The sequence below is a fragment of the Brachyhypopomus gauderio genome, chromosome 20 (assembly GCF_052324685.1).
Source record: "Brachyhypopomus gauderio isolate BG-103 chromosome 20, BGAUD_0.2, whole genome shotgun sequence".
In the NCBI taxonomy this organism is placed as follows: domain Eukaryota; kingdom Metazoa; phylum Chordata; class Actinopteri; order Gymnotiformes; family Hypopomidae; genus Brachyhypopomus; species Brachyhypopomus gauderio.
Genome location: NC_135230.1, coordinates 5,117,279 through 5,130,655, shown reverse-complemented (window position 1 = coordinate 5,130,655; position 13,377 = coordinate 5,117,279). Strand labels below are relative to the sequence as shown.

General features: G+C 40.9%; 1 protein-coding gene across 8 annotated transcripts in view; it reads right to left on the bottom strand.

The window, feature by feature from the left end:
* The window catches only part of LOC143484634 (uncharacterized), a 143,543-nt gene that overhangs the window by 92,193 nt on the left and 37,973 nt on the right, over positions 1-13,377 (bottom strand). For all 8 annotated transcript variants that reach the window (XR_013122667.1, XR_013122670.1, XR_013122668.1 and 5 more), the window contains one exon: positions 11,270-11,443. Coding sequence is in view for 4 of the 8 variants with exons in the window: in XM_076983457.1 (XP_076839572.1) it covers positions 11,270-11,443 (174 nt within the window). In the remaining 4 variants the exon portion in view is untranslated. The remainder of the gene's footprint in view (positions 1-11,269; positions 11,444-13,377) is intronic.

Sequence of the window (13,377 nt, the reverse complement as noted above, 5' to 3'; positions counted from 1 at the left end):
CCCTTTCTCCAAATTTCTGCGATTAATGCGGCCCGAACCGCTTAACGTACAGACTCCGTTCGAACTGCGTTTCGAAGGTCTCGGCTCTGTGTGGTGTGCTATCCATTTTTGGAGTAGATTAGAGTTATAGATTTTAATAGAATTGAGTTTAAAAATGAAAAATTGCCCTATTAAAATGAATGGTGGAATGTTCAGAATTTCAAATCATCATTGCCAGTTAGAGTGTGAGCTGGCATAAAAAACTAGACATTGCATTTCCTGAAGGAAATACATAGTGCTTGAAAAGAGATGCAAGTCTCTGTGTGTGTGTGTGTGTGCATGTAGTGTATATGGTGTATATGCTCCATCTGCCCCATCTGCCCCTCTGCTCTATCTGCCCCATCTGCGCCTCTGCTCTATCTGCCCCATCTGCTCCATCTACCCCTCTGCTCCATCTGCCCCTTTGCCCCATCTGCCCCTCTGCCCCATCTGCTCTATCTGCCCCATCTGCCCCTCACCCTCATCTGCCCCTCTGCTCTAGCTGCCCCTCTGCTCCATCTACCCCTCTGCTCCATCTGGCCCATCTGCCCCTCTGCTCCATCAGCCCCATCTGCATGTATGTATGTATGTATGTGTATGTGTGGTGTATATGTGTTTGACTGTGTGTAGTGGGTATGAGAGATGCATGTGTGTGCGCGTGCGTGTGTGGGGGAGGGGGAGAGACATTCAAAAATAACTGACTCTCTGTCTCTGCCACTCTGAGTGGGGAAGCCTTGTTTAAGTGATTTGCACCCTCCGAACCAACGGTCGTGGTTCGGGACCCATTTAACTTATCGCTTCACCGAAGAGATTGTGTGAGAGAGGACCCCTTGCTGATGATTTTGATATATTTTGGTGTGGTTTGACCCTAAAATGACTGATTTATGACAAGTTAAACACACACAAAAATCTCAACAAAGCTGATTCTGATCAACTCTAAAACTAATTCATCAAATGATTAGATATCTCGGCGTGCCAGAAAGGACAAGTTTCTCTCCCATTTAAAATTTAAAGAGAGATGGCTGACTTTCTCGTGAGGGGCTGACTTTCTCGTGAGACTCTGCGTGAAGCAAAATGGCGGCGATCTGCTGCTAGATAAAAAACAACTCCTGATACATCCGAAACTAGCACTTTTCTCTACGGCTACTACCACCACAATATAACCTATTCATCTACCTGACAATAACCGGACTACAAAGCAACACCCTGGACCAGTTAGAAAGCTTCATTGACGGATATTACACCCAGCTGTGTACAATGGACAATACAGATAACAACGCGGATTCGACTCCGGTCGTCGGCCACGATAAAAAGCGACCACGAGTCTCGGATTCTCCAAGCCCAGGTACCACAACCAACATGAACGCTGACATACAATCAGACTCGCCATGCTGTGCAAACCTCGCAGTTATACTTAGCTCAATTGATATTAAACTCACCGCCATGGACACCCGGATCTCTATTGTTGAACTTATACACAAGGAATTTTCTGCTCTTCGCCAAAGTCTTGAATTCAGTCAACACCAAATCGAAACTTTGACGAAAGAAAACAATACACTCAAAAACTCAGTCACTACACTCACATCAGAACTGGCTATTATAACTACGGACAGCAAAGCCATGAAGGAAACCATTCTGGACCTGCAGACGCGCAGCATGAGAGACAATCTCATTTTTAACGGCATTCCAGAACAACCCTCAGAAGACGCAGAACAAGTAGTCAAACAATTCATTAAAACTCAACTCAAAATACCGACCACCACCGTTCAAAATATCACCTTTGCCCGTGTACACCGCATAGGACCTAAATCAGACAACACCACGAACAAGCGCCCCCGCCCGATAGTCGCAAAATTCGAACATTTTAAACAAAAGATACAAGTACAGCGACAAGGAAAGGAGCTTAAAGGAACCAACTTCGGATTGAATGACCAATTCCCAAAAGAAATCATGCAACGACGTCAAAAATTATTTCCAATTCGCAAAGAAATGATTCAACAAGGACATAAAGCAGTCATTATAGTAGATAAACTATACATTAATGGACAACTATACAGGAACAAGGACACTACCCACTGGCTCTACTAACTCTCTCACTCAATCATCACATCACAGCAGCCATACACTCATACACACCAACATAAACACACAAGCCAGGGATCTCTAAACAAACCCGAGCATTACCCTAATTACACAACAAAAAAATATTGAATACGTCTACGCAGTTGTCTCCAAGAAGTCTCAGCACATGTACCCTATGATCCCCCACCTCAAAATGTCTCACCCCCCTACACTTGTCCTTTTCTGTTTATTTAATGTTATGCTTCCCCTTATCTGTTCACCACCTGTTTTATTGTCACCTACTCACACACAGAAATTAACAGAACTTACATTAACAATAACACTTTGATGCCTACATTAAAATTCCTATCCTGGAACGTCCGGGGAGTCGGCTCACAGGCAAAAAAAACAAAAATATTAAATCACATTTCCAAACTAGCAGACATTTGCTTATTGCAAGAAACTCATCTATCCCCATCTGACAAAAACGCACTACACTTTAAACATTTTCACCAACCATTTTCAGCTACATACAATAGTAAACAAAGAGGAGTCTCCATAATAATTAAAAAAAATCTCATTCACTCATAATACAACCATTGCAGACTCTGAAGGTCGCTATATTATTATTAACATAACAATTAACAATCAACCTCTAACAATATGTAACTTATATGGACCCAATATAGATAATCCAGATTTCTTCCATACCATCTTTACTACCTTAACCACAACTTTCGACCTACCTATTATTATAGGAGGAGACTTCAACTCCGTTATCAACCCATCTATTGACAGAAGTAACACTAACAACCGCATCTCACAGTCAACCGTTACCATAAACCAATTCATGGGTGATTTTGGTCTTTGTGATGGCTGGCGATTACAACACCCATCAGCAAGAGAATTCACATTTTACTCACCAGTTCACAAATCTTACAGCCGCATTGATTATTTTCTTTTTAGTAATTCACTTCTACCCAACATTACAAACACACAAATACATCCTATTATCATCAGCGATCATGCCCCAGTCACTTTTACACTACTCCTTGACAAACCAAACCCTAAGAACAGATGGCGTTTCAACACTTCCCTACTCAATGATACTCAGTTTAATACCCTTATTAAAACAGAGTGGGAATCCTATCTGGAAATGAATGACTCTCCAAATTCATCCCCATCAATTCTCTGGCAAGCAGGAAAAGCTGTACTAAGAGGTGTAACAATTTCGTATTCCTCTTATAAAAAGAAAAAAGAGGCCAAACATGAAACAGAACTAGAACATAAAATAAAACAACTTGAAACATTACATGCAAACAACCCTCAAGATGAATTTGAAAACGAAATAAGAAAATACAAAATGGAATTAAATGAAATTATTAATAAAAAAACACAATTTAAAATCCAACAACTCCGTCAAGAACAGTTCCACCATAATAACAAATCAGGTAAATATCTAGCTAATAAAATCAAACAAAATAAAGAAAGATTTACAATAGCCTCTATAAAAGACTCAACAGGGAGGCCAACCCAATCACCAGAACATATAAACAATATCTTCAGAACCTTTTATACAAATTTATATTCATCAACAAAAGAAAACAAACAAGAACATATACACTCCTTTCTAGATAATATCCACTTGCCACACCTTAACCAAGACCAAATGAATTCACTTGAAATACCAATATCAGAAAAAGAACTTTTAACATCCCTCATGAACATGCCCAATAATAAGTCACCCGGGCCAGATGGCTTCCCTGCTGAGTTCTATAAACATTTTTGGACCATACTCAACCCTTTATTTCAGAGATTAGTCTTAGAAATAAAACAATGCTCAATAATCCCGGACCACATGAACAGTGCTTCAATCTCACTCATTCTGAAACCAAATAAAGACCCAACTCTACCATCTAGCTACCGACCTATATCCCTCCTAAATGTCGATCTTAAAATTATTACAAAAACCCTCGCACACAGACTTGACAAAATTATCCCATCCATAATTCACCCTGATCAAACCGGATTCATAAAAGGCAGACATTCATCAAATAATACACGCAGACTTTTCAATCTAATTGACTACTCAATACAACAAAAACTAGAAACAATCATCGTCAGCTTAGACGCAGAAAAAGCATTTGACAAAGTAAATTGGTCCTTCCTCATATCCACTTTACAGAAATTTGGATTTGGAGAATTATTCATTGACTGGGTTAAAATTCTTTACACTTCACCAACAGCCACGGTAACTACTAATGGATTAATATCACAAAGATTCACATTACACAGGGGATGTAGACAAGGATGCCCACTCTCTCCATATCTATTTACTATCTTTATAGAACCACTTGCAGCAGCCATACGGCAAAATAATTCAATAATCGGTATCCAAACAAACAATACTCATCATAAAATCTCTCTGTATGCAGATGATATTTTACTATTTTTACAGAAACCCCACAGCTCACTAAATGAAACTATTCACCTCATAGAAATCTTTTCTAATATATCTGACTACTCAATCAATTGGCAAAAATCATCCATTCTTCCAATATGCAATAATAGCTGGGATATGACAACTAACCCACCCCCAATCCCCATCTGCACATCTCATATCACTTATCTGGGTGTTAACATTTTCTCCAAACTGTCTGAGTTATTTACTCTCAATTACACCCCACTACTCAAAACCATAACAGACAATATCCATCGATGGATGAATCTTCCATTATCCCTTATTGGTCGAATAGCTACAGTTAAAATGTCTATCCTCCCTAAGGTCAATTACCTTTTTTCCATGATACCCACTCACCCAACAACTTCCTGGTTTAATTCACTCGACTCAATAATCATCAAATTTTATTGGAAAAATAAACCACCAAGAATCAAACTAAACACACTTCAACAACCAAAAACACAAGGTGGACTTAACGCCCCAAACTTTTATCAATACTTTCTTTCCAATCAATTGCAATTTATATTTAAATGGATTCACCCGTACCAATCAGACAATATTCTCCTAGACTCTGAACAAGCCCACAGTCGCAATATTCCACTCTCAGATCTTCCATTCCTCAGCCAATCAGTTAAATCACTGCCCTGTTTCAAGTCTTTAACAATATCATCTGCTCTGTCAGCCTGGTGGAAATTCCATAAAATCACTAAGTCCCCCTTATCACCATCTAAATTAACCCCTATTTGGAACAACCCTGACATTTTAAGCAACCAAAAGACACTACACTTCCATACATGGTCAAGCAAGGGTATAACGCACCTACAACATATTCTCCACAATAACACCATAGTCCCATTTAGCAGTTTAATCCAGGGGTATGGCATCAAGAGTAATCAATTCCTTCAATATTTACAAGTTAAATCAGCCATACAAGCAGGGTACAATAAATTAGCTATAAACATAAACCATCCGCCTTTAATATCTGCATTAATGAACCTAACTCCCAAAAAACTACTATCTAAAATATACAAAACAATTTCCAAAGCCGATAACTCTCTCTACATCCCCACATCCAAATGGGAAGTGGACCTATTGATCACCCCCGATGCCGACTTCTGGACCCAGATATGCAAAAATATTTACAGTATGTCTAATAACTCAAACTTACAATTATTACAATTCAAATTCCTTCACAGAATATACTATACTAATGAGAGATTATCAAAAATGGGATTCACTACTAACATCTGTACTAATTGCTCTCAAAATACCCCTGACACATACATCCACGCTTTCTGGCATTGTACACCCATTCAACAGTTCTGGGAAAAAATTATAAAATCCCTATCAGTCATCTTTGATTCCCACATCCCACTATCCCCTTCCCTCTGCTTACTGAATGACGTAGCCAACACTAATCTTAATAGCACTAATACGAAAATGCTTCTTATAGCTTTAACCATTGCCAAGAAAACAATCCTCATGAACTGGAAAACAAGACATAAAACCGACATCTCACTCTGGAAAAATCTTCTTCTGGACTATATTACTCTTGATAATACATCCGCTTCTAATACACACACAGATACAGATTCTCTGTCCATATGGGTTTCAACACTAACTTCTCTTCTGAAATGACATTGTTACCTTAGCCTGTGAGCCTCACACCCCCCCTTACATACAAATACAATACATGTAAACATAAAACATACTAAAGATCTTATATGTATATGTGCACCTGAATGCACACACTAACACAAACAAACACTAAACAGCAAATATTTAACTTATATATCTGCATATATCTCACCTCACCACACCTATACACACATGGGCACATACAATCACACACTCATGGACAAACACAAAAAACTGTAATATTTAAAAAATCCCTCCCCCCTTTCCTCCCTTTTTTCTCCTTTGTATTATTTTACCCTTTGGTCATATGTTCTTCACCCCAGAGTATTGTTATTGTCATGTTATATGTACTTTTGTAAATAAATTTAAAAAAAAAAAATAAATAAATAAATAAATAAATAAAATTTAAATAGAGCTTTTAGGTGAAGGTGTCAGGATTTTACAGCAGTTTATCCACGAGAGTTTTGATCATTTTTCTTGCCAGCTCACACTCTAACTTATTATAGTGCTTGAAAAGCACTATATTGATATTCCTCATACTTCTTATTATAGTGCTTGAAAAGCACTATATTGATATTCCTCATACTTCTTCTTATTATAGTGCTTGAAAAGCACTATTTTGATATTCCTCATACTTCTTCTTATTCTTCTTCTGGCTGTTAAGATTTGAATTTCTGAACATTCCACCATTCATTTTAATAGGGTCATTTTTCATTTTTAAACTCAATTCTATTAAAATCAACTCCAAAAACGGATAGCACACCACACAGAGCCGAGGCCTTCGAAACGCAGTTCGAACGGAGTCTGTACGTTAAGCGGTTCGGGCCGCATTAATAGCAGAAATTTGGAGAAAAGGAAAAAAAGGAATAACAATATAGGGCTCAAGCCCTATAATAAGAAGAATAAGAAGTATGAGGAATATTAAAATAGTGCTTTTCAAGCACTATAATAAGAATAAATATGAGGAATATCAATATAGTGCTTTTCAAGCACTATAATAATAAGATGAAGTATGAGGAATATCAAAATAGTGCTTTTCAAGCACTATAATGATCAAAACGTTCTTGGATAAACTGCTGTAAAATCCTTACACCTTGACCACCTTGACCTTACACCTTGACCTTAAAATTTTTAATGGGAGAGAAACTTGTCCTTTCTGGCAAGCCAAGATATCTAATCATTTGATGAATTAGTTTTAGAGTTATGAGCATTTGTTTGGCACTAGACACAGAAAACTGCCCCATTGGCCCCCATATAAATATATCTGCAGCTCGGCTGGTCTTCAACCTTCCCAAGTTCAGCCATGTCACTCCCTTGCTGTGCTCCCTCCACTGGCTTCCGGTAGCTGCCCGCATCAAATATAAAACCCTGGTGCTGGCCTACAAAGCAAAGAATGGTCCAGCTCCTCCTTACTTGATGGCCATGGTAAAACCCAGATGCATACCTAGAGCCCTCCGCGCCTCAAGTATGTCTCGTCTTGACCCTCCATCATCCAGGTCACATGGGAGACAAGCATCCAGACTTTTCTCTGTCCTGGCTCCAAGGTGGTGGAATGAACTTCCCTTGTGTCCGAACATCTGAGTCACTTGCTGTCTTCAGACGCCGACTGAAGACCCACCTCTTTCAAGTGCACTTTGCATAATTATGCTTTGTCTATTGTACTTTATTGTCTCTTTCCTCAGGTATTGTGCATAATTGGGTTATAGGAATTGTTTACTGTCTTTTTCCTCAGGGGATGTGTATATTCAGGTATAATTGTTAGGTATCATTTGACTTTCGTCTAGTGGTTTTTCCAGCTTAGAGTACCTTGTGTTCAGGACTATCTATTCTACCTTGGAGATTCCAAGCAACTACATAGCACTTTTGTAAGTCGCTCTGGATAAGAGCGTCTGCTAAATGCCATAAATGTAAATGTAAATGTATATCAGAATCAGAATCAGCTTTGTTGAGATTTTTGTGTGTTTTTAACTTGTCATAAATCAGTCATTTTAGGGTCAAACCACACCAAAATATATCAAAATCATCAGCAAGGGGTCCTCTCTCACACAATCTCTTCGTTGAAGCGATAGGTTAAATGGGTCCCGAACTACGACCGTTTGTTTGGAGGGTGCAAATCACATAAAACAAGGCTTCTCCACTCAGAGTGGCAGAGACAGAGTGTCAGTTATTTTTGAATGTCTCTCCCCCTCCCCCACACACGCACGTGCACACACATGCATCTCTCATACCCACTACACACAGTCACACACATATATATACAGTCAATGGTCTGTGTGGTGTATAAGTGGACTGGACGACGCAAGTGAAAAGTGAAGCCTCCGGGTGTCCGCTGCCCTCTAGTGGCTGGCTGCAGTACAACTTTTAATCCCGCCCATTCCCATGTTAATGAACGGGCCGGACGACAAACTTTGAATTTTTATTACACGTAAAATAAGTTTTTTGAGCAATTATATTTTGTCAATTCTATAAGACCCCATTGCATTAGTATCTCTCCCAGTGTTTTTCTCTACGATAAACAGATTTTATAGAAGTTATTAAGTGTTACTTAAAGGGGTGTGGCGATAAGGTGAATGACACGCTCAAACGTGAACACGAAACTCTCGACAGCAAAACTCTCGACAGCAGTATTAAAACCTTTTACCTTTGTTTATTTTGTAAAACGTCAAAAGTTTCTATACTGGTGGGCGTATCCTAATGAATGTCGGGGCGGAGATACGGTCTCTGGCGGAGATACTGTCCTGCCTACCGGTTCTAATGCGCATGCTCTGGCTCCAATTTTCAAGTTGGCAGCGTCCGTGCGGCCATCTTGGTGGCTTCAAAAACTCACAATGGGAGTCAACGGTGACGTACCGTCCATTATTCACCGTATTTCGCCACGCCCACTTTCAAGTGTGTGTTTCTTCCGCCTTTGTGTTAGAACTTCCGGTCAGCTATTTTCGCATTAGTGTACACTACTACATTTTAATGATTTTTTTCATAAAATAGGCATTCTTGTCTATTTACTTCTTTACTTAATTACTTTAAATTACAAAATGAATGCAAGGAAAAGATGTGGCCACTGATTACAATATAGTTACTTATCTGATAGCCTCCCAAGCACCCGACGCGTTTGCTTAATCGGAGCTTCATAACTGAGCCATTTCTCGGGATAAGGATGATCTGGTGTTGGTTTCCCCTCCACAAAATGATAAGAGCAGACTAATGGACGTTTGGGTGGATATTTTAAATTTAGCGCCTTCAGCCTTAGACGCAGGTCCTCGTCTTTGGAAGGCGGTGGATATAAGTTATAAGGTGCCCCACAACACTCAGATCTTTTCGAGCTGTGTTCGTAACACTGTTGGTCAAGCCAAGTTTTCCTCTTCTTCCAATTATTGTGACACCCTCTAACTCAGGAGTGGCCAACCTGCGGCTCTTTGCCTGGTTTCATGGGTCTCCCCAGCCGGTCCGCTCACACCTGCACAGCTCTTACCTGCATCAGCTCTGAGGGCGACACACCGCTACACCTTCGTGGTGTGCGGTTTGTTTACAAGCCTAGCGACCCCCTAATACTTTTAAAACCTGCGTAGTGGAAAACGGGAGACTAGCGGCATGAAGTATCTGTGATATTGTGATTGTGCTTTGAGTCTCGTTGGTGAGACGCGGTTCTTCTGTCACACGTTTTGGAATAAACCACATACGAGGTGCAGCAAAGGCACCACACACGACTGAGGGAGCTTCAAAACTACTGACGCTGTCTGTTCTCTTCTTCCTAAAGATGAGCGCAGGTCAGTGGCGTTGTAACGAGTGTTGATAAGAGTTTATCCACTTTTTACCTAGAAAACAACAGTTGCGTACATAACGGAGCTCGTAGTGTGCTCCAAACGTGACAAAGTCCTGAAGCACATCACGCCTTATGTTTATATCGAAGTTTGTGTTCGTTTTTTTACTTAATTTGTGTCCATTTTATATCCCCCCCCCCCCCCCTAATAATTTACACTCGCCACCCCTCTTGGTCTCTGACGGGTTGGCCACCTCTGCTCTAACTGAACATATTATGCTAGTCATTTTGTGTTTGTTGTCGTTTTGCTTGTAATCGGTATCAGCGTATCCGTAGCACCGGAAGTTCTAACACAAAGTCAACCAAGATGGCCCTGCCCAGCGTTGTCATGGAAAATAGCGTGAATATATACAGTCAATGACACAGACACACACACATACATACATGCAGATGGGGCAGATGGAGCAGAGGGGCAGATGGGCCAGATGGAGCAGAGGGGTAGATGGAGCAGAGGGGCAGATGGAACAGAGTGGCAGATGGAGCAGAGGGGCAGATGAGGGTGAGGGGCAAATGGGGCAGATAGAGCAGATGAGGGTGAGGGGCAAATGGGGCATATAGAGCAGATGGGGCAGATGGGCAGATGGGGCAAAGGGGCAGATGGGGCAAAGGGGCAGATGGAGCAGAGGGGCAGATGGGGCAGAGGAGCAAAGGGGCAGATGGAGCAGAGGGGTAGATGGAGCAGATGGAGCAGAGGGGCTGATGGGGCAGATAGAACAGAGGGGCAGATAGAGCAGAGGGGCAAATGGGGCAGATAGCAGAGGGGCAGACGGAGCAGAGGGGCAGATGAGGGAGATGGGCAAATGGGGCAGATAGAGCAGAGGGGCAGATGAAGCAGCAGGGCAGATGGAGCAGAGGGGCAGATGGGGCAGATAGAGTAGAGGGGCAGATAGAGCAAAGGGGCAGATAGAGCAGAGGGGCAAATGGGGCAGATAGAGCTGAGGGGCAAATGGGGCAGATGGAGCAGAGGGGCTGATGGAGCAGATGGGGCAGAGGGGCAGATAGAGCAGATGGGGCAGAGGGGCTGATGGGGCAAAAGAGGGAGAGGGGCAAATGGGGCAGATGAAGCAGATGGGGCAGATAGAGCAGATGGGCAGATGGAGCAGAGGGGGCACACCTTTTCAAGCTTTATATTATTTCCTTCAGGAAATGCAAGTCTAGTTAATAATGCAATAAAGCTTAATAAAGAATATATTATAGTAATAAATTCTTCAAGAGATGATAGTGTTTTCACACCTTAACATTTCCATTCAAGATTTAATTCACAGAAATCTCACCTGAGTGTCTCCAGTTTACAGTGTGAACTTTTCAGTCCAGCAGAGAGCTGCTCCACTCCTGAATCCTGCAGGTTGTTGTTATTAAGGTCCAGATGTTTCAGGGAAGAATTTTCTGTTTGTAGAGCTGATGTAAGATATCTACAAGACTTCACAGAGAGATAACAGCCAGTTAACCTAAAAAGGAGAAAATTCAGAGCAGAATGTACTTCAGTCAGAGGATGTGGAATCACAGAATATGTTATGTGAAGCAGATACATCCATCCATCCATTATCCGAACCACTCAATCCCGCTAGTCGGGGTCATGGGGGGGCTGGAGCCAATCCCAGCATCTCTGGGTGAAGGCAGGGTACACCATTGGCAGGTCGCCAGTCCACCACACACACACGCACACACTCACACCTAAGGGCAATTTTCAGAGTGACCAATCAACCTAACACACATGTCTTTGGACCGTGGGAGGAAACCGGAGTACCTGGAGAAAACCCATGCAAACATGAACATGCAAACTCCACACAGACCGAGAATCAAACCCAGACTGCCTTGCTGTGAGGCGACAGTGCTAACCACCACACTACCATGCCGCCTTGAAGCAGATACAATTTTAGTTAAAATATGACTGGAAAAATTTAAAGAAGATTATTTACTAGCCATTGTAAAACTGTCCTAATTTCATTTGCAGTTTAACTGTCATGTTGGCTGCACCCAATTGCTCCATCAGGCTGGACTGTGTATGTGTGTGTGTTCATCAGTGTTATCTGTGTGCGTGTGTGTGTGTTCATCAGTGTCAGGGGCGGACTGGGGAGAAAAAGTGGCCCGGGAGTTCCTGACAGACTGGCCCACTATATTAGGGGTGGGACGCGATTAAAAAAATTAATCGAATTAAGTTGAAGCTTTGTAATTAATTAATCGCATTTTAATCACATTTCAGTATTTAACATGAGAAATATTAATTTACGTTTGAATGATGAAGGAATCAATGAACATAAACATAAACTTCAACATCTTTTTTATTTTTCCACCAGTCTACTACACAGACCAATAGATGAGTGCAGGAAACAGAGCAGAACAGTTTTCAGAACACTGGAAATTCAGACCAAAAATGAGTTTTGCTCAGGATATTGGAAGAATAAGTAGAACTGAAGTAAATCAGAAGTTTTTTAATACCATTTTAGACTTTCTTTAATTTCCCAGGCCTCTGCCACAGGCATCTCCATAGTGCCTAGAAGTGGTCTTCTGCATGCTCAAAGCAAATGACTGGATCTTTCATTCATCATCTATAATATGAGCTGTCACACCAAGATAAGTCTTGTTACTAATAGAGGTCCAGTGATCCCCAGTCAGAGCCACATTTATGGCGCTATTCACAATAACCTGTTTTACTTCCCTTTCCTCATTATACAGCTGCTGGATTTTCTTCGACATTGTCTTTTTGGACTGCAGTTCGTAATTTGCATCAGCTGACGCAATTTGCAGCACTTCTTGTAAAGTCTGAATTATACTTTCGCGAGTGACCGTAGCGTGCGACTCTATGGAAGAAAATCTGTGTCATCAGGTTTTAAATTTGAATTTGAAGCACTGAATTTGTTTGCCCTTGAATTTGAAGCTCTGAATTTTTTTGCACTGAAATTATGCATCTGAATTTTGTTGCATTTGAATTTAATGCTTGAATTTTCAAGAACACGCTTTCACTTTTATTATTCATGTGTTACGGTGACAGCTCCGGACCCTTCCCTGTGGGCGTGCCGCTACATTGTCTGCGTGTCGTTATGTCCATCTATGTACTTCCGTGGGTGTGGGTTGTCTGTGAGCGTGTTCGTAGTCGCACCTGTGCCGTGTCTCGAGATCACGAGGGTCTGTGTAAATCACCTATTTAATGTGCGTTCGCGCACTCATCTGTACTATATGTATTTGGTTTACTTTCTGTACTTCTTTGCAGTGGTCATTTGAGCTGGTTGCATGTTTTATTTTATTATTATTATTATTTTTTTTTTTTTTTTTCTTCTTTTCTTTTTCTTCTTCTTTCTTCTCCTACCTCTTTGTCTTTTCCCTTTTTATTATTATTTTTTCTTTTTATTATTTCTTGGTCCACCTAACCCCAATAATTATC